Consider the following 22,217-nt stretch of genomic DNA (forward strand, 5'->3'; position numbering starts at 1 on the left):
GTCATACATCGTGCGAGTTAGGCTATTACTGCAGGTGTGAAATGTAACCAGGCTATCACTCAACGAAGCCTCCTCTCATCGTCCATTCATCGCCCCCACAGCTTATCAGCCGAGCCCCGGGGGTGTTCTATCCCGCTCCGCACACGCCGTGCGTTTCCTTAGCCTGCAACAGAGAGAGATGGCTCCAGCACGCGCTGATAAGAGCAGCTGGTGAGATAGCACAGAACAAATGCCCAGCGCTAACACACGCCAGCACACGCCAGCACACGCTAGAGTAGCACAGATGTGCAAATGTAGCAATATCACCCATTCGTCCACTTCATGGGATCCAGGTGACTTCATGTTGGGATCCAGGTTAGGGTAATCTGACCCCAGGTCAGGGGGCAGTGCGTAGCGTCTGGTGAACATGCGGGCGGAAGGCAGTGGTGAGGGAGGGATCTATATATACAGAGAGCGTCATGATGATGCCAGACCTGAACGGCAGCCAAAGAACAGAGCGGAAATCTCTGGAGTACATCCTTGCACCATGCACGGCCAGGACACCAGGGAAATCAACGACGGATGCATGCACACATACGCACACACGCACGCACACAGAGATTGCATCTAGCTAAGGAGATAGGCCCACGACGTATGCTACAGTAATTACAGTACCTAAAACATGCAGTTGCCTAAGAGACAAGGCAGTAGAGGAAACGGGGTCAGGGGGATTTTACATTTCCTGTTGGCTTTGGCAGCAGCACATGGGCCCCCCCCCCCCAACCCCTCCCCTGGTCCTGGGCCAGACCTGGGGCCACTGGGAAGGGGGGCGGAGGTAGAAAACCAGATCCTTAACGTGACTTATGTTCCATACACTCCCTACACACTTTCTTAGCTTCCTAGCTTTTGTAGCTCAAACCTCAAACTATTCCGACCGCTGATTGCCTGATTGATATCAGACGCCCTGGAAGGTCCTCTTCTTCCCCACGGTGGGATGGTTCCCCCATGTCTGTATGAGACGGAGCAGGCAGGGAGAGAGAGAGAAGCAAGGAGAGGACAGAGAGCCAGATGGAGAGAACAAAGGAAGACGACGAGGAGGAGGGAAGGGGAGGGGTGGGGGACAGGAGGGCGGCGGCGTGGAAACGACTTGAAAAGGAGGAGGAGACGGCGTGAGGGACGGAGCGAGGGACGTTTAATTGCAGAAGACCCGCACTTGAACTCTAGACGACCCCGTTGCAAGGGTGAGGTAGCCTATGTGTAGGAGCCAGTTTCACACCCAGTCCGGATTCATCTCTTAACCACGGCCTGAACTGTAATTTCTTGAATAGTTATGCTGGAATTTGAATGTACAAAATACAAATTGAGATGCTTAAAAAAAGTGTTTCCACCCTGCGTTGACACTGACAGTAATCTGTAAGCCATTTGTTCATTGGTGGGAAAAGATCAGCCTGGTCAAACCTGTCTGTGCCCAGCCGTTAACCAGCATCCTGTCCTCCTAGGGACGACCATGGAGGGATGGTGGGACCGGCCAGCTTTATGGGGCTCCATCACATAGACGTGAGTCCTCGTCCCGGAGACGGGAGCTACGCCTGTCCCGCTGTCAGACGGACAGAGTAGGGTCCAACAACAGAGAGGACCTCACAACTCTGGATCTGTTCTAAAGGGATGTTTCACATTATCTCTTATGGGTGAAGCAGCCCTTTGAAGTGTGTGTGTGTGTGTGTGTGTGTGTGTGTGTGTGTGTGTGTGTGTGTGTGTGTAATGTACATACGTATGGCTGTGCAGCTGTGAGATGATACAGTACATGTGTGTGTAGGCCATTTCTGCAATGACATAAATGACTATGTGTCCGTCTGCCTGCCTATCATGACGTCTGTCTGTGTCTAGTCATTATTATTTATTGCAACTGTTCACAAACTCGACCTTCTACATTAACATTGTAAACAACTCTATTAGCTTAATAAAGTGGGATTATTTGATTTTGTGTTGGTCTCTCAAATCATCTTGAACAGCGCGCACAAACACACACAAACACATACTAATGAAGGAGAATCAGTGAGTGATTAAAAGTTGCTAATTGCCACTCATGTGCTATTGAATCATCTAATTTCAACAGGCAGCTAAAGCCCTCACACACACACACACAAATCCTTAAAAAGACAAATTTGTGGCCTTGTCCTCTGAATACCTCATGTCCTCTATGCTGTCTAATTAACTGATTGACCTGTAATTCTAGAGTTGCTAATGAAGCTATTAAAACCCCAACAAATTGGTCCTTTGGTGGAAAAAAATTAACTCAACATAGACATAAACATGAACACACACATTCTCACACTCACACACACACACACAGGTCAGTGTGCCTGAAGAAAGACTCACAAGAGAGCTTTGTGTGCTGCTTTGCAGCGCGTGGCGTTTCAGAGGAGAGGTAGCCCTGTGGCGGGCTAAGGTGTGGGCTGCCTGTGGTTTGGGGAATGAATGGCGGAGTCTGTAGGGAGAACACGCACCGACGCGTCCACGTCCCCGGTTACCTGCCTGGTGATGTTGTTGTTGTGCCTTCAGAACACACAGACACACACAGAACGGGTGCAGAGCAGTGAGCAAAGTCTCCAAAGAAGCTTTAATACCAGGAATAGACTACAAGTCACTTCATTTTTCTTTAAAAAAAAACATCAGTGAGAGGTTGTCTGGTGCCACATGTTTGCTTTGTTGACATGAACTGGTTATCTCCTCTTTAGAGAAATCACAAGATCATGATCTTTCAGAATATCAGTGTAGCCAACGTCAGATTTATATGTCACATACTAGGCCTACACAATACAGGTCTACAACGAGTAGTGAAATGTTCTTCCGTTATCTCCTAGAAAGGAAACAATGTGTTATGTATCTAATGTAGATAGAAGATACAAAGTATATGGGTCAATGATGTACAAGGTTATATGTCATTCAGTACAACACTGAGTTCCCCCTCGAAAAATTTAGATTGTTTGCCCATTTTTCCTAACATTATTTTATTTTGAATGCCACATTTTTTTAAAGAAAAAACAACAACTCAGCATTATACTGAATGATACGTCATTACATACATGACAGGGATGGGACACTGGGGCAGAGGGTGACCCTCTTCCTTAATCCTCAATCCCCTTTGTTCCTGTCCTGTGCAGCATGTTGTGCCTCGCCCCAGGTTAGGTTAAACATTTTCAGTTCCGAGGTCACAGTTCTTCACCAGGTTGTTTTTAGCCTCCCTTGTTTACTCTTTCCAGGTGGAATACATCTCAAGGCTACTTTGGGGATACAGAGTTTCCCAGAGGCATCGTAGCGCTACGCGCTATGATGAACACCAAAGCTTACGAGAAACGTAGCGCTAGGATGCCTCTGGGAAACTCGAGGACATGTCCTAGCCATTGGAGACGGCGTTGTTTAATTTCCAGCACCACATTGCGACAGTTTGTGTTTTTATACAGGTCCTCATTGGAAATCCCTTGGAATATGCGACATATCCTCCGTAGACATCCGTTGTGGAAAGCATTGATCTTCTTCATGTCACTCTCAACAACTCGCCAGCTTTCTGAGCCGTACAGCTGAACTGACTCAACATTGCTGTTATACCGTCTCGTCTTGTTTTCAGGCTGAGTGAATTTGCTGTTGGGTTAAATTAAAGTGTTGAAGGCTGAACTATAGTTAATGAACAGTAGTCTCACATACTTCCCCCTCTCTTTGTCCAGGTGGGACAGGGCAGAGTGAAGGATGTGGGCGTCCTCTGTGCTCAGCAGTTGGGAGCAGCTTGATCAGCCTCTCGAAGCAGCACTTCATAACCACAGAGGTGAGCGCTGCCAGGCTTTAGTCATTAAGGCCGGCTGGTGGCGGTAACTTGAGTACCAATGACGATGATGGACTCCTTGAAGTATGTGCGTATGACAGACTGGGCCAGAGACAGGCTGGATGTCGCTGTGCGAACGCCGTGCCAGTCGGTCAGCCGGCGCATGTCTTGAGGACACGCCACGCCGTGACACCGTCTGGACCTGTCGCCTTCCAGATGTTTACCCTTTTGAAGGCCCTTCTCACACCATGCCCAGCCATGATGGCTGTCTCCCCTCCCCCTCCGCCCGACACTAGATGTAATGGCTTGCTGGCCGCTGTTGTTCTCCAAACAAAGTCATTATGCAACATGGTGGAGAGAGAGAGAGAGAGAGAGAGAGAGAGGGAGAGAGAGAGAGAGAGAGAGAGAATGAGAGAGAGAGAGAGAGGCACACATGTCATGTATGTATGTCATGTCATGCATCTGCAGACTATAATGATAAAGGTATGGCACATGGGGGTCCAACCTGTTATACCTTTATTCATTTTTTTGTGATCATATATGGTCATCAGTTTCCAATTTGACACACTCACCTACATGCACTTTACATGGTTTTATTTGAGCAGCTGCCTGACCCGGCCCACACAGCACAGCCGGCCTTCACTCTCTCTGATTGTCCGTCTGGGGATTGATGCAGCTGTTCCAAGCCGAGATGAGCTAATGTGGTTAGCTGAGGTATAGCGACAGGGTCAATAAAGACGCCATAACTGTTGGTGTAACAGGAGGTCGCAGTGGAAATAGGGAGAGAGACGTCTTGAAACCCACCGGCCAGCTCTGGGATTGGTCTCCAGCCTTGCGTCTCACAGCAGGGGAGCGGAGCAGGGCCCGGGGCCTGGGAGGGCTGTGTGTGTGTGTATGTGTGTTAGATCTGGCCAGCTCATCTCTCTCCTGTAGGATCAGATTAGCTGCATATGTGCTGATACACTGCAGACGGACAGCCTGCGCCAATAACAGATTAGGGTCACATGCACACACGCGCGCACACACAAAAAAGAAAGGCGTCCTCACACACAAAAAAGAAAGGCGTCCTCGCTGGCCTCTTTCTTAAACTCGGTATGTCAACTGCACGAGGAGAGGAAGGTTACTGGTATATAGTCTATATTGTCCTGAGTTTATGTTGGTGGACTAACCTTTTCTCATCACGTAAATCACGACATCAAAAATACAATCTTGTTTCTGCATCACCAGAATGAGATGGCACGGACCCAGAGTTTCACTGAGGTCGCAAATCGTGTGTGCGTGCGTATGAGTGAGTGTGTGTGTGCGTGTGTGTGTGTGAGAGAGAGAGAGACAGAGAGAGAGAGTGAGTGAGTGAGTAGAGAGAGAGAGAGTAATCGGATTATCAGACCATCGTTTCACGAAACCAATGTTTCTCTACTCCGGACTGGCTTGATCATGGAAGTTGTGTGTTTGTTTTTTGTTAACCTTTCTCTCGAACTGGAATTTTCTTAATCGCTCCACAGAACACGAGAGGGCGAGGCAGTTTTGTTTCTGTTCGGATGGATAGGGGAAGTTACTCAAACCAGACGTGTTGCTGTTTTAGCTGTATGGTTGCCTATTTAAACCACACTTTAAACTTTAATTTTTGGGTTTACAACTCTGCATGGAGTTAATGGACTGGCTGGTGCAACGGTTTCATTTCCATGTTTTCTTCTCACGCGAGCCCACGATGCCGGAGTTGTTCAAATATACCGGGAATAACCCCGTGGATCTGAAAGTGTAGGTCTGTCTCACAGAGAAACATATTGTTATCAAGCCCTCCGCAATTACTTTTCGCTTTTGCTTTAAAAGTTTGACTTAACTCTCGGCGTTGATGTTGGCAATAAAGTCCTTCTCACCGCCCCACGTCCAACGTTCCCCCCAAATGCTACTGGTGTAGGGGGTCAATGGTGCTGATAACGGACGACAGGGATGGAGGCTCGGCTGTCCGAGTCAAACAGCTCCAGCAGAGTCCCAAAGCCGGCGCGCAGGTCCACCCGGTCACAACCGAGGAACCGCCGTCCTTATCGGACGATGAGTACCTGGGCTCCCTCGATCTAGAGGAGGGAGAAGCGGACTACTTTGTGGAATACGATGACTTCGAGGAGCTGCCCGACACGAGGAGTATTACCTCGGACGACTCGTTTTACCCTCCGCACAGTGTGTTCGCGGACTCAGAGCGGTCACCGTCCCCAGAGAGACCCGGGCCGCTGTCGTTCTTCCAGGCGTGCTGCACAAACAACGCGGCTGTCGTCCGGTTTAAGATACGGCAGGGTGTAAGAGAAGACGAGGTCAAAGAGACCGATAAAAACAGCAGGGTAAGTACGTTGTGTTTTGTATCGTTGTAGCCTATACTTTCAGTTCAGAAACATATACATTAGGCCTACTAGAACAGGTATGTGATAATTCCCTGTGCGTAATTACGCAGGACGCGTAACGCTATCCGGGCCATGAAGTGTGCGGACTATTGCATTGGGTCCTAGTCTGTTCACTCTAGTCACTGAACGTATTGGCGATAGTCCTCTCAGGAAACACAACTGATTCATGAGAAGGGACACTGGGCTGTTTACATGCAGACAAGATGTCCCTACACTCCACTTCATGGAGATGGTTAGAGACAGTTGGGGAAGCCGAACTGGACCCAGATGTGTCTGTACCATAGCGACCTCTACGTGTGTGTGTGCGTGCGTGCGTGCCTGGTCTTTCTGAGTCTAGGCTAAGTGAATAGCCCCGAGCTTTGCTAGTCGTAATTACAGCAGGAAAACACTGGGTCTCAGTCAACATAACAACCGGCCCTGTGTGTAGGGGCATGTGTTTGTTCATGTTTGTGGTTGAATTCAGTCTATACGGTTTACGTTGTGCATGTGTGTTTGTGTGTATGTGTGTGATTGTGTATTTGTGTGTGCGTGTGTGTTCCTGTACAGGCATCATCCCACGGTTTTACTCACATATCGACATCTGTTGTTGGGTGTGGCTTTCAAATGGAGAAACAGCTTTATGCATTATGGATATGGCCCATCTCGCTTAGTTCAGCGATTGGAGGCCACCCACGCTCTCTAGACCCCGTGCCCTGCTCGCTGGCCCCTCACTAACTAACTGATACATCTGACATGGCTAATAATACCAATGAGATCAATGCCCGGTCTCCTGCATACTGTGTAAGAATTACTCAATGTAGGAACCTTGCAATAAAACACACCGTCCCTCAGAAGTGAGAATCTGTTAAGTTTGAATTCGTTCAGGCCTGAAGAATGGCGGATTCAAGTACAGAGAGACATACAGCAAGTCGCTCAGTGGAGAATGCACACAGGTCAGCTTCCCATGCTGCTTTAAGTACTAGTTTTTCCTCTGACGCAAATGAACCCGATACATAGATGAATTTACAATGTTTGTGTCAGTGTTGAGACAATGTAAACTTTTAGTTAGCTCATCCTTATAGGGCCTCTGATCATGTGCCCATTGACCTTGAAAAATACAACATCTGCCTTTGCTAGTACAATGCATGTCTGTTTCTGGACACACACATACGCAGCCCACATTCCTTTCTCACACTTGTACCAGCCAGGGGACTGCGGGTCTAAAGGTGCTCAGTAATGCATAAACTGAGTATATAGTAATATATAGTCATTATAAATTCTATTACAATACTGAGCCCAGGCATCTACCGTTAGACCAAAAGGACCACCGCTGTCGACGTTTAGCCGTGGAAGGTCTCAGAGCAGGGTTATTTTGTCAGGCGTGTGGTTCCGAAACCGGCCTCGCCACGCGAACCCTAGCTCTCTTTTTAATAATACCCTGACTCCCTTTTTAAATGGATGGTGCACTCTGACGCCGAGGGGTCTTTTATCAGCCTGGGCTGGGTTCAGTGTACACCCAGACCCCTCTCTGTCCAATCAATGATGGCCGATAGGCCTGGGGAGAGGAAGAGAGTGAATGACATCATTGGAATATCATGATACAGACAAAATGTCTCTATCCCGAGCTGGTGCTGTGCCCCCCACCTTGTGTGTGTGTGTCTGTGTGTGTGTGTGAGGGTGTGATACAGACAGAGAGAACATGTTTTTGGTGTGAGCCTGGTCCCCCATCATCAGCGTTCTGGGGAAACACCTAGAGAGGACTTCGAGAGATGACTGTATATCCTGTGTAGTATGCTTGTTGTGTGTGAATGTGAAAGTGTAACGGTTTAACATTTGTGTCTTTTTTCATTCGCAACAACATCCTGACACAGTTCCTTCCCCTGACAGCGAGAACCGGTGTCGTTTAACCTGGTGGAACCATTTCCTCTCAGCGTGTCGTAACGGCAGGAAATGAGAGACAGACTTAAGGCTAGCCAGATAATAATAAAGTCGTCTTCCTAGAACCTAAAGATGACTAAATGATGACTAAAAAGGTTCCTGAAAAAAGGGTGAGTAGGCTACCATATTTCTCCAGAAGCGTTGTAGAGGAGGAGGAGGAGGAGTTTACTGTATAGTTTCACTTACTGTAGATCACATTGCAGTTTAGTATGGTCTGTCGTCACGATGCGCCACACACTCCGACCAAGCCCTGATACAGAGCAGATGGAAAGGCTGGCAGACAAACAGGCCGACAGACAGGAGGCAGACAAACAGGCCGACAGACAGGAAGCAGATAGACACAGACAGGAGGCAGATAGACAGGCAGACAGACAGGAAGCAGATAGACAGGCAGACAGACAGGCAGACAGACAGGCAGATAGAAGGAGTATGTTTGGATCTCTGTGAGCAGGACTGTATGCCATTACCAAATTGTGGAAATGGATCTGTTCTGGCGACCGCGTGTTGAGGATAACTAACGTCTCGTAATGTAACAGCCAGAGTGAACATCAGTGATGCTATGCTGTCCTGTCCACAGTGTGTTTTGCACATTGACTAGTTAATCCGTTTTAACAATTCATCTGTTAAAAAAACCTCTTCTGCCTTGTGTGTGTGTGTCCCTCTCCCACTGACCCAGTTTAGCGGTCTCGCACACGCGCTCTGTTCACACACATCGATTCACAGATCACCAGAGCTAGGCCGTCCCTGTCCTTGTCAGCTCCACTCTTCTCTACCTGTTCATCTGTCTGTCTCTGTATGTATTTTAGCCTGACACTCACACTGAACTGCCATTTCATTTCTGAACAAGCTCCCATAGGGAGGGAAAGTAATCTCATCGCCCCCTAGCGGTAGTGTTCCTAATGCCAAGAGAATGAATGGGATTTCTCATAGCACATTTTCTGAAAAAGTATATCTCGGTCTACATCGAAAAGTTAGTAGAATGCATTAAATATGATATACTTGGAGACACACTTTATTGATTCAAGTGATCATAGTTAATTTTCAATCACAATCCGAATTATGTATATATTCTTTGTAACGAGGTGGTAAAGAACTACATACGGCATGGCATGCATGACGTCATTTTGTGCGCCTCTGCGAGCTTGCTGACTCTACCAGCTAACATCTAACACAACCAAATTACAAATCAGTACAACTACGAAAATGCCGATATGCATTGCATGGCTGGCAGAATACTTCAGCAATAACAAGAAGTGCATCCCACGTGCTGACAATCATTTTAGATCTGGCCATGTAGAAAAATGCTGCTATTCGCAGGGGGAGCTGTTAGGTGTCGTGAAGGACCGGTCATATCATGTTACGGCGAGTTAGCATCATAAGTGAGCCTATTACGATTAGGGGTTAAGGTTAGGGTTACGGACCAGTAAGAATAACCAGGCGCACCTGCGGATCAGACCAGCTAAGACCAGTCTGACCAGCTAATACCATCCTAACCAGCTCACATTAATAGGAGGCTTGGGCTATGACATTTCACAACGTAGCACTGTCCATATGCAATTCAACTCAAATTATTATTCGTATCCATCTTTTCAGCTCTTTGGAATCTCTTGGAAATTAGTAGAATTTGCAACCATTCGTCTCATGCCGATGGGAGCAATCTGGCACAAAGCACAGCATTTTTCTCATGAGTGACATACATAAGCGCGCCCGGCTTTGTAGTCCATTTATGAAAGGAATGGAGCAATTTCCAAAATTTGAAAGAAGGCGAAATACTGTTTAAAATTCTCACAGTTAGTAGGTTATTACTGTAAAGACACTCACAAGTTTTAGTTTTGATAACTTCACCGAAATGGCTTCGTAGTAATTATAAGAAAATCCGGTCTATGGGAGTTTACATTGAAACTCCTTTCCGATAGGAACAAATCCGCTAGGGACGCATGTTTTCACTTCCCCTCCCTATTGCAGCCGTTTTCCGAGATAGACAGCGATTAGTTCATCCCCTAACCAATCACGTTGCGCAGTTTAATTCTGTCATCAGATTCAAAGGACGCTGATTGGCCTGGTTGGAATTTCAACCGATAAATCACTCTGGACAAGAGCCTTTCCAGACCCTGAAACGCATTTAGAAAATTCTGATTCAGGGAGCCAGGCTATACAGTAGGCCTCATTCACCAATATCTTCCTAAGTTCCGTTCTTAAATGTATTCCTAAAAACGTTTCTAAAGAAAGCTCCCGTCTGATTCACGTGTTTGTGAACCGCTGGATGAGTTCGCCTTTTCTTAATGGTGAATCCCATGGTTTCTCCGCTAGCCGCATATAAGGATATGCAACTACAGGGAAATGCGCAGATGTCACTTCTCTGAATGAATACCGGTCATCCGTGCCGTTGACTCACCAAGTTTTAGATATAGCATAATGGTTTAGGTGGGGTTGTTTCAGGTGTATTGGCAAGTCAGACGACTGCGGTCGACTCCAGCTTTGCCAATCAAAATCAGATTTTAATTTAGCCAAGGCCTCCTACTACGAGGAATTTGCCTTGGTTCATAAACATAGCGAGGCAGAACAGTGCAAAATGTCAAAGTGATAGAGTACAATTTACAATAGTCTACGAATGCGGCATGCCCAAACGGAAATCTAAAGACCGGACTCCACCTGCCATATTTAGCTGTATCCGGAGAGGGGCACACAGCTGGATCCGGCGCATCAGGGATATTATTGGATAGACAGCACTCTTGCTTTGTAAAATAATGAAAAACAGTATTATAAGATAAATTATGCAACAATTATAGTATTGCAATCCTATAATGTTATACAACTGTAGATTTGAAGTAAACACAATCACAAATCATTTTAAATGAACACGTCTTTTGCACGAAAAGTCCATAGCCTACTTAAGACTTCTCTTCCATGTTCGTAGATTCTGTTCTTAGTTCCCGCATGTGAGAACATGGTGAATGCCAGCATCTTCTTGGAAACGGTGTAAGTGGAATTTAAGAAGAAATGCTTCCTAAGAAATGTTTAACTTTGTTTGTGAATTGTGTCTGTCTACAGTATCTGTGTCTAAAATCTGATGACGGAAATAGTTCACACATACACAAAAGGTACCTGTTAGCAATCATTTCTGATAATAAAATGCAAATGTGAAAAATTGGTGTTTATCTGGTTTTGCAACGACACTTCATTCTAAGCCTGATATCTGGAGTGGCGGTCTCTCCACGTGGTCTCATCCGGGACCTCTCCACTGGCTGTGGTGTTCCAGGCGGAACAGAGCTGGGGTTTACTGCTCTACACACGCCTGGCGTTTACAGATTTACAAACCAGCAGTTTACAAACCAGCAGGCCATGGGCTCTAGTCCCAGTCTGGATAACACATAATAATCAGTAGAGAAACATCTCTCATTCTTTATCTCTCTCTCTCCCACCCTCACTCCCTTCTTTCTCTCCCCTTCCCCTCTCTCACTAGGTAGCTGATAGGGCTAAGCCCTTCTATTATTGGCTTTGAATATTCCCCAGATTACTTGTGTGTGTGTGTGTGTGTGTGTGTGTGTGTGTGTGTGTGTGTGTGTGTGTGTGTGTGTGTGTGTGTGTGTGTGTGAGAGAGAGAGAAGGTGGTCACAGGTGTGTGTGCATTCAGCCCCTGTGAGCGGCTGATGGTAGCGCTGATCTTCAAACACATACAGTACTTCATCTGTAGTCTGGAGGTTTACAGCTCTGAAGATGGGAACAACAGTAGAGTATGTACTAACAGATATCTGCTCACCCATACAGACCCCAGTACAAAAACCCTTCCACTCAGATATCTGCTCACCCATACAGACCCCAGTACAAAAACCCTTCCACTCATTGCACAGTCGAAAAGGCGTCACCCATGATAACATCTATGCTGTTCAGTGCCTGACTGAGTTAGTGTTGTGGATAGCAATCTGCAGTATAAAGACTCCTTGTGCATGAAAATTGTGTTTACTCTCCTCATGTTTAAACTGTGCTCTGCTCTTTTGTGGAGCATACTACTATTATACAGGCTAATTAAATCCTCTTTCTTAGAACAGAAAATACTTCTAGATTACAATGGAAAAGAGCATGTGAGTTTATCTGGTTATTGGATTTGCAAAAAGGGCATGAATCTGCACCTGAGCCCTAAGACTTTATTTAATTAACTCACTAACATGCACACACACACACACACACACACACACACACACACACACACACACACACACACAAACACACACACACACACACACACACACACACTTACCCAAACCTGTTTAAAAAGCAGTGTGATCAAAACACACGCACGCGCAACCACACACACACCCTGGTGTGCCTCTCATCCTGATTGTTTCTGCGGTATTGAGCCCTGAGTCTATTTTTAGCCTCAGTCCCAACCACACTGATGTACAGTGTTGGTGTGTGTGTAAAGTGAAAATGTGCAGGTTTGTGTGTGTGTGTCTGTGTGTAATACCGTCTAAACGGTGAAAATAGGGCACTGTCTGATTGATAGCTCTAGACATGCTGCAGGAGTATGAATAAGTGTTCAGAAACACTGAGTTGGACGCCTGCCAGGGTGTGTGTGTGCGCGTGTGTGTGCGCATGTGTGTGAATGCTTGCACAAGGTATCTGAATGGTAGATCCTTTACCTCTCCTCTCCAACGGCTCTCTGGCGGTAAACTGGTGTTTGTTTTGGCTGATGAAGTGCGGGTCTTCCGGAAAATACTGGGAATTTCACAGGGGTTTCCAGGGTGTGTGATGAATATACAGATGAGACGAATACACACACACACAGCGCGCGCACACACACGCACGCACACACACACACACACACACGCAGACACACACACACCTACTCTCACCCCCCCTTCCCCTCTCTCTATCTCCCTCACAAACATTCTCGGGTCCAGACTTGCATTCCAAAAACAGTTGCAATGGTAAGTGATAGCACATTTTGCACTAGGGTCAACAAGTGAAGAGTTAGAACAGCGATTCAATGTTTATTCTCTGGTATTAGTTCTGGACTGTACATAAGCGACTCCCTGATGTTTGACAGTCTCAAAGTCTCAGTATCACAGAGCCAAACAGCTTGGCCCACTGTTCAAAGGCCATGTGTAACCGAGTTGAATTTGGTAAACTCACACGTTTAAATAAGCACATCCGCGAGTAGCTCTTGTTAAAGCGGTGTTTGTGAGAGGAGGGTCATGTGTACATTGGCTGGTCAGAGGACTCAAGATGGACCCCAGCATGGAACCAGTGAGGGTGGAAGCATACTGACGAGATGTTGCGACACCAGGGGTGCATTCAAATTCAGCGAACGTGGCAAACGTTGCGAACTATCTAACTTTTTTCAGTTAGTGTTCGCTGCAAATGTTTACAAACATAAGCGAACAGTCTAAAAAGGTAGTTTGCGGTGAACAAGAATGGACGCTGGACTGAGGGAATTGTAATTGTATGATTGATTGAATGAATTAATTGAATACCGGAGGCTCTTTTTCTTCTAACGTCAAATTAGGTTGTAGCCTAGGCCTAATGGGACTACATCCAAAATATATCATCCAGGAAATCATTGTTGATCACAGAACGGCTCTCGGTTCTAATATAGCACTAACTGTTCAAAGAAAACATGTTCGCCACGAACGTTTGCCTCGGTTCGCTGAAATTGAACGCAGTGAACATATTCAATTCCCTCAGTCCTGCATCCATTTTTGTTCACCGCAAACTACCTTCTCAGAACACAAAGCTAACTGAAAAAAAGTTTGAAATAGTTTGCAAATACTCACTGAATTTGAACGCACCCTAGATACACCAGCCAATGCAGGTTGAGTAAACAGCAGAACTGTGAGTCATCTCCCTCTCTCGCTTTCTCTCAGACGGCGTTGATGGTGGCGTGTTACCAGGGTTACGTCGACGTCGTCATGGCGCTGTCTCAGTGTTCACACCTGGACGTCAACTGGCAGGACACCGAGGGAAACACTGCGCTCATCACTGCTGGGCAGGCGGGTAGGACACACACACACAAACACACACACACAAACACACTTACACATAGTCAAGGCAAGTTTATATGTATAGCACATTTCAGCAACAAGGCAATTCAGCTGCTCAAGTGCTTTACAAAATGCAAAAAAGGACATTTAAAACAAAATACAGGAAAAATAAAATACAGGAATAAAAGTTACAGTGCAGTGTATGAATAAATACTTATTTGATTTAATCAAAAATATATTTCAGTCGAGATCACTTTTGTCAAATTTGAACATTTATTATACAAGCGGCATAATACATAGCATATGAATTTTGGCGGTGTGCTCTGTCCGGGGGGCCCCCTGCCTTCCACCGTCGTGGAAAGCGCTCCACCGGCGTGGAGCGCGTTAGCAGGGGGAGGCAATCTAGGTGTTCCCCCCCTCTGGGCCAAGCCCTTGGCCCAGAGAGCCAGGAAGGGGGAACGGCATCTAGCCCCCTGCCTCAATGACGATCAGAGTGGGCGATCGGGAAGACGCTCGGAGGTAACTCAGCCCACTAAGACCGTCAAAGAGTGCCACAGGAGGACTGCTGTACATTATAGTCCCTGGTCCCCATGGGCCGACGCTTCGTGAGTTCCGCGGGAGATACAGCCTAGTGTCTCTGCGTCCATGGCGCCCGGAGGGACCGCTGGATGGCCATTCGGAGACGTAGCGGCCCACGTTCGCCACGAAAAGCCACAGAAACCAGCTAGCGGCTACTCTGGCATCCACTAGCCGACGCTAGTGGAATACTGCTGTACATTATAGTCCCTAGTCCCCACGGGCCGACGCTTCGTGGGTTCCGCGGGAGATACAGCCTAGTGTCTCTGCGTCCATGGCGCCCGGAGGGACCGCTGGATGGCCATTCGGAGACGTAGCGGCCCACGTTTGCCACGGAAAGCCACAGAGACCAGCTAGCGGCTACTCTGGCATCCACTAGCCGACGCTAGTGGAATACCTGACAGACTACCCCCCAAAAGAACACACCAGCAACTCCGCGGCCCGCATGCGCAGAAGGGTTGACGGAGAGCGCTCTGACTGATGAACTGATGACTGAGGTACCCCCCAACCCAATGTCACAGTCCACTCATAGCTCTTTGGGCATCCAGAATATCCAGGACTCCAGGCCGTAGGTAGCGTTCATAAGCAGACGAAGACCATCGGCCCATGGACTTCAGGGTAGACACCGGGGCGATGGCGGCGGCGGTGGTTGCCGCTTCTATGCGGAGGGAGTGTGCAGGGAAGACCATCGGCCCATGGACTTCAGGTAGACACCGGGCGATGGCGGCGGCGGTGGTTGCCGCTCCTATGCGGAGGGAGTGTGCAGTGAAGACCATCGGCCCATGGACTTCGGGGTAGACACCGGGGCGATGCGGCGGCGGTGGTTGCCGCTCCTATGCGGAGGGAGTGCGCAGTGTACCGGTCCGGTGGGAGCCCACACGCCTGGCAGAGGGTGCGGAGTCCGGCGGCGAACCAGGCTCTGGTCATGGGCTTTGCCTCTCTCGTCATGAAGAGGGGCTCCTCCTCACCGGCCTGGGGTCAGCTCGTCAGGTAGGAGCTCATGGAGGACAGAGGACAAAACAAGGTGTTAGTGCCTGATAAGGAAACGTTCACGCCGGCACCGGCTCAGTCCGCCTTTGAATGCTGCAGGTGCAGGACGAAATAGAGCGCGTGCAACGTGACATCTGCCCGAGTGAGGTCGTGCGCGGGGTTGAATGACAATGTGCGTGTAGAATATTTGCCGACCTTAGGAACTCATAGAAAGCTGTGAGAATGACTAACATTAAATCCGAGTGACCACCAAAACACCCCTGCCTCAACTGTGCGATTAACCGATGAACGAGCGAAGGAGTGAAGGGAAGACGTATATCCTTGCCTTGGGGATGCTCTTCGTGATGCCATTAAGGAGGAGCTGGATGGATCGGTTCCCCAGCAGAGAAACAGTGGAGGGGTCCAGGCATCGCATGTGGAATGAACACCTGCAACAATACTCTTAACCGACTGAGGCCGCAGCCGCCTAGACACGACACAATGAACTATGAATGCTGATAGTATTGAATATTCACAGCATGACGTTTACATGAATATGGAGCAGAACGTAGTGGACGCCGGGCCCCAGGTAGCGTTCGTATGCCGATGAAGGGGTCCAGGCAGCGCATGTGAAATTGTACGCCTGCTACGACACTTTCGACCGATCGAGGCCGCAGCCGTCTGGATCCAACACGATGGACAATAAATGCTGATAAACCGAAACGCTAGCGGGCACGAAGGTTCATCAAATGTGGAGCAGAACGCAGCGAAAAGAGACCATGCAGTCGCATTGGTCAATGCGGTCCGGGCCAGACCAGCTCTCATGCATCGGGCAGCGGATACAGTAGGGCACGAGGCATCGCTTGGTCCAGAACCATCTGCTGAAGAGGCAGACCAGGCCGGACAGGGCCGCCCGCAGCCGGGCACAGTCTGCAGAACTCTGTAAATCAAACAGGGAAGCGAGTCAGCGATTCGATCGTTGAGGCCGGGGACGAGGATGCGTGGAAAAGAATTTCCCCCTGCCCGGACAGCCATGCGAGCAGCGCATGAATTATTGACGAACGGAATGTACGAACGATCATAGTTGATAAAATTCACGGTGCACCGTTATTGCAGAAGAGAAGCGGTTCCTAGACCACTGAGGGACCCCGCAAAATATTACGACGATAGAGAAACTGCACGTCGCGCATAACACCCTATCCATCGTCCAGTCGACAACCAATCATGTCATGCACGCAGCATTATAATCAGGTGATTAGTCTTTGAAATAACGCAGAGGGCTAAATGCGAAGAGCAATGCAGGATCCCAACGCAGCGTAAAATGACACATCCGACATTGAAGCGTGACCAGCGCAGCATACATCCCTTTTACATTTAGAAATAAAAGCCCGTAAACCCTGCCCCAAACACCGCGGAGGAGCAGGCGACGAACGTAAATGGTGGAAGGAATAAGCACCGCGTTAACCAAAACAGCCAGGATAGTCGCGCACACACAGCAGATTGCAGAGCATAATGGCTTGTATCAATTGATGACAATGCACAATTTACAGTACGTTGCCCTAAGGAACCATGCAGTAGCCCGATGCTACTGACCCGAACTATTTATAAAGCCAGTAAACTGCAATAATTGGTAAGGCATCATCGCCGTCGTTGTCCCCGAACGAGGTTTGGACATGCCGAAGCAATCGGCCATACAAGCCAGGCCTACCAGACAGGCGAGACAGCCTTAATATTATTATAATATTTATCGTTCTTTATCTCTTTACTTACATTCATTTATTTATTTATCATTTATCTCTATATTGTTTGTATCTCCGGAAGCAATTTCGATGCGATCATGAACGTCAGGTCCCTACCAGAATATGTAGGGGTGGGACGTATACCCACCTCCCATGTTCCCTGGAAAGCGCACTGTGCCGCCCCAGGGCATGAAATGCGCTAACAAACAAGCTTAGATGATTGATGGGGACACAGCTAGCATTAGCCACCGAACGGCTAATGCTAGCTGCGTGGCGGCACTCGCAATCATGGGTGCTAGCGAGTAGAGCAGTTCGGCCGGAACCCTCGGGCTGCAACGATTGAACGCGAGAATCATGAGCTAGTATTGGCAATCTAACATAATGATGCCCCGACGTGCAATACGGGAACCTTGACGAACGCCAGCTAGTTAGCAACGAGCAGTATGCCTGACATGCAGCCAGCGAATCCACGAACGAGCCGCGAGGGGAGGACTTAGATGAACCAAATACATAACGAGAATCCACATAGCACGTCCACGCCCGAAACTGCAAACATTTCAATGGTGAATGCACCCGGCGTACATCGACAGTTGAGGAATGCGGCAGACGAGGCATGGACAACCTCCGACATCAGCGGCTCATGAATGAAACCCAGTGACCGGCGGCGTAGCAATGCTTAAACGGACTTCCAACGCAAGCTATGCGAGCAACTGAACCATACGCAAGTATGGCACGACGGTGCTACAGGGAGACGGGCACCTCGGCCTCGGAAGCCGGCGCTCCACGACGCCACTAAACGGACCCCCAAACCACGGACCGGAGAGACGACGCGGGCAGAGAGGAACGCAAGAGCAGAGAACGCGGAAGCAGCGAGGACACCGCGGGCAGCAGGTAGCAAACGCACCAAATCACAATACGAGCACGGAACGCGAGCAAGACGCGGAGCAGCGAGCGCGCAGACACGAGCAATAGCAGTAATGGCAGCGGACGCCAGAGCAGAGAACGCGGAAGCAGCGAGCATACAATGCACAACCAGCAGTAATGGCAAGCGCGAACAATGACATGTTTTGACAGCTTAAATACATGCGCTCTAGTGAGCTGACCAATGCTATGACAGCTACAGTCAGCTGGTGCTGGCGTCATGCGTGACTGATTAACCTCTGCTGACCCCCCCGGGCGTGACGTACGTGCCTCGTCTGAATTTGCGTCGGAGACTTCATTTTGTCCCTAGACTATTCAGTGCTTTATAAACCAACAGCAGAATTTTAAAGTCAAGTCTTTGACAGACAGGAAGCCAGTGTAAAGACCTCAGAACTGGAGTGATGTGATCCACTTTCTTAGTCTTAGTGAGGACTCGAGCAGCAGCGTTCTGAATCAGCTGCAGCTGTAAACACACCGTTACAGTAGTCGAGTCTACTGAAGATAAACGCATGGACACGTTTTTCCAGATCCTGCTGAGACATTAATCCTTTAATCTTTGATATATTCTTCAGGTGATAGTAGGCTGACATACTGTACACACACACACACACACACACACAAGTGCACACATAGAGACTTATGCACACACACACGCACTCATGCACACACAACCCCACACACCCAAGCACAAATGACCTTCCTGTCCCAAGAGTTCACGACAAACTCTCCCCCCCCCCCCCCCCTCCCAGGGCATGTCCTGATCTCTAACTACCTGCTCAACTACTTCTGTGATCTGGACCTGGAGCGGAGGAACTGTCACGGCTTCACCGCCCTGATGAAGGCCGCCATGCAGGGCAGGGTGGAGTGTGTACGCGCTCTCATGATGGCAGGTAGACACACACACACACACGGCGACGCCCACTCCATACTCTATCATGTCTGTCACCCACTCGTCCATCACCCCCCCCTCATTCAATCCCCCTCCCGTGTGTGTAAGGAGCGGACACGGAAGCCCGGGACTTTGGGCGGAGGCTGACCCCCAGGGAGTGGGCGTGGTTCACGGGCAGATACGACACCGCCTGGGCCATGACCCGCCTCATGGCGCGCCCCTGTCCTCGCCAGATCTGCGAAGCCTACAGGTACAACCAGCTAACAGCCTGTGTATGTGTGTTGTTGTACAAATTACAATATAAAATAAACTATTTAAAAAAGAAAAAAAAGTTACAATTTATCGTTGACTAGTCCAACATTCCTTCCTTATGGGTAAAAAATGTTTGTTTAAAAAAAAAAGTTATTTGTTGACGTTATCGGAATGTTCTACCAGTAGGATACGAGGAGTTTGCATATATATGTTTCTACTATTCCCTTTGTATGAGGAGATGTGCTTTATAGGTAGCCTACTGTACTTACAGTAGTGTCACTTGACCTGGGTTTGTATCACACAGGGTTGCAAAATTCTGGGAATATTCACAAACTTCTCATAGGAATTAACAGGAATTAATGGGAAAAAAACTGGAAAACAGAATTTATCCTGTTAATTCCCATAAATTCCCATTGGGAATTTTGGAAAGTTTGTGAATCCCCCGGAATTTTGCAACCCTAGTGTCACCTGACACTTTCTCGTGATGTTCTAGTGGTGTTCTAGTGATGTTCTCGTGGTGTTCCAGTGATGTTCTAGTAACGTGCGTTGTTGTTCCTCAAAGTCCAGAGTGGCCCCAGCTCGCCGTCCTGGTGGCGAAGGCCGCGACGCCTCGCAACTGCTTCAAGCGCCTGTCCGACGTCGTCCGCAATGCGCTCAGCTTCACCAACGTCACCAACCCTGACGACGACGGCGTCCTCGACCACCTGGTCACCGTCACCACCGGCCTGGCAAGCCCCTTCGTGGTGCTGGCGTGCCGCACGGTGAGAGACCTCGCCAACGCCACTCTCTCTCTCCCCCTCTCTTTCAACACTCGCTCTTCCTGTCAGCACGGTCAGACGGATTCGACTTAGGCCACGCCTCCCCTCTGCTCCTGCTCTCCTTCTCGCTGTTCTTTTCCTGGTGTGAGGGTGTGTGTGGATATCCGTCTCTAATGTGTGTGTGTGGTTGTGTGTGTGTGTGTGTGTGTGTGTGTGTGTGTGTGTATCTGTGTCAGGTGTGCCCCAGCAGTCCGCCGCGGGCGGGGAAACGTTGCGGCGCCGTCCCGGAGATCGTCCGTCGCCAGCGCGCCAGCGAGCCCCGCCCCCTCGACCCGGAGAGGGCCGCCGGCCGCCGACGGCTCTTCCACAACGCCGGCGTCGCCCTGCGGACGCCCGAACCGCCGCCGGAGCGGGCCCAGACCCCGGCCCCCGGCCACGCCCCTGGCCCCCCCCCCCACAGGACCAGCCTGCTGCCCCTCCACGTGGCCAGGCGGAGCAGCGTACGCCCGGGGACCCCTCCGCCCCCGCCGCCACCCAAGGTCAGGGTCTCCAAGGCGCCCACGCCCACCTACATCCCCGAGAGCGCCTGCGGGAAGGGCAGCCAGGCGGGCGGCGCCGAGCACCTCCTCCAGGTCCCCAAGTGGAGGTACAAGGAGCTGAAGGAGGACAGGAGGAGGGCCGAGGAGGCGGAGAGGAGGAGGGCCGAGGAGGCGGAGAGGAGGAGCACCGAGGAGGCGGAGAGAAGGAGCGCCGAGGAGACAGAGAGGAGGAGTGCCGAGGAGGCGGAGAGGAGGATGGAGGTGCTCGCCAACAAACACCTGACCGCTGCCAAGAGGAAGTGACGTCAGATGACCAGATAAAAGAGGAAGAAGAAAGGTTTTCCATACTTGAAAAGTTCCTTAATTTATTTTCGTATTTATTACTTTTTTTGGAGTAAAAGTGACAGTGTTTTGTGATTCAAGATACCAGCAGTGAAGCTTGTTGTTCATCTTTGGGCCTGAGATATATAGAGAGCATAAACAACACACATGCACTAACAAGGATCATTTAAACACATACATGTATCTAACTATAACACATCATCAATGGAACTGTGCATTGCCTAAAAGGCACATGATGTTATTGAAGTGGAATTCAAGTGAATTCATGTGTTAAATGTTATGGCTTTTAAAGGATTACTGCATACAGTTCAACACATACATATGTCATATTGACTTGTGAAAGCTTAATGACTAACACTTTTTAACTGAGCAATAAATATTGATTTTTTTTATTTATCATGCTCTGATATCCTACTAGCAGCTATTTTCTTTCAGCTTTTTGTAAGAGCACTTCTATGAATGTATTTTGCAACTCGAATGTACCTAATTCCTATATTTTTTGAGATACAGCGGTGGCTTTTTATTTTCTTCTATCTTATACTTTGACACTATTAAGATGTGAATGTATTAATATGCTACTGCTAGCCTATATAGGGCTACGGTATCTAGCCTACTGTTGATGATGGGAGACAACTGGAACCATATCCTCTTAACTGTTTACTTTATAACTCAGTGTTGTGCTACACTGATGAAAATGAAAAGATAATGTCATATTCTACTTTTAATGGTCGTGTTTAGCCTATTAGTTAATATCTAGACAGTAAGTAGATAATGCACTATCTCTTGGTGATGCTCCCTGTCAAATGAACCAGCAGTATTGTAGGCCTACTGTATGTGTAACTCTAACCTTCTAACCTGAACTTTTGGCTCAGCTGCCCACCAGTCTATGCCCGTTGTTAAGCCGAGGCCGGAAACAGAGTGGTGCTGCTAATTCAGAAACACATATGGGCATTAAAATTAAATCCGCAGCTATCGAGGTCTGGGTCAGTTCCGCTTTAACTCAGAACTGAATGGGAAAATAATGAGGGGAAGAAGAATTGCCATGAGGCTGGAAAAAGCAAATGGGAATGCACTGATACAGTGAAGTTCTTCACAAGAACACAATTTCACGGCTCCGACCCGGAAGGCCGGGGGCTTAA

General features: G+C 48.6%; 1 protein-coding gene across 1 annotated transcript; it reads left to right on the forward strand.

Annotated features, from left to right (window-relative positions):
* Positions 1-5,724: 5,724 nt before the first annotated feature.
* Positions 5,725-21,039, forward strand: LOC311312842 (ankyrin repeat domain-containing protein 33B-like; the record flags this gene model as incomplete). Its single annotated transcript, XM_084442847.1, has 6 exons — positions 5,725-6,135; positions 13,977-14,106; positions 19,048-19,188; positions 19,296-19,437; positions 20,002-20,200; positions 20,434-21,039. The coding sequence occupies 6 exons, from the start codon at positions 5,725-5,727 to the stop codon at positions 21,037-21,039; spliced, it is 1,629 nt and encodes a 542-aa protein (XP_084298973.1).
* Between the last annotated feature and the right edge of the window lie 1,178 nt (positions 21,040-22,217).

Source organism: Borostomias antarcticus (genome assembly GCF_949987555.1).
Source record: "Borostomias antarcticus genome assembly, chromosome: 9".
Lineage (NCBI taxonomy): Eukaryota > Metazoa > Chordata > Actinopteri > Stomiiformes > Stomiidae > Borostomias > Borostomias antarcticus.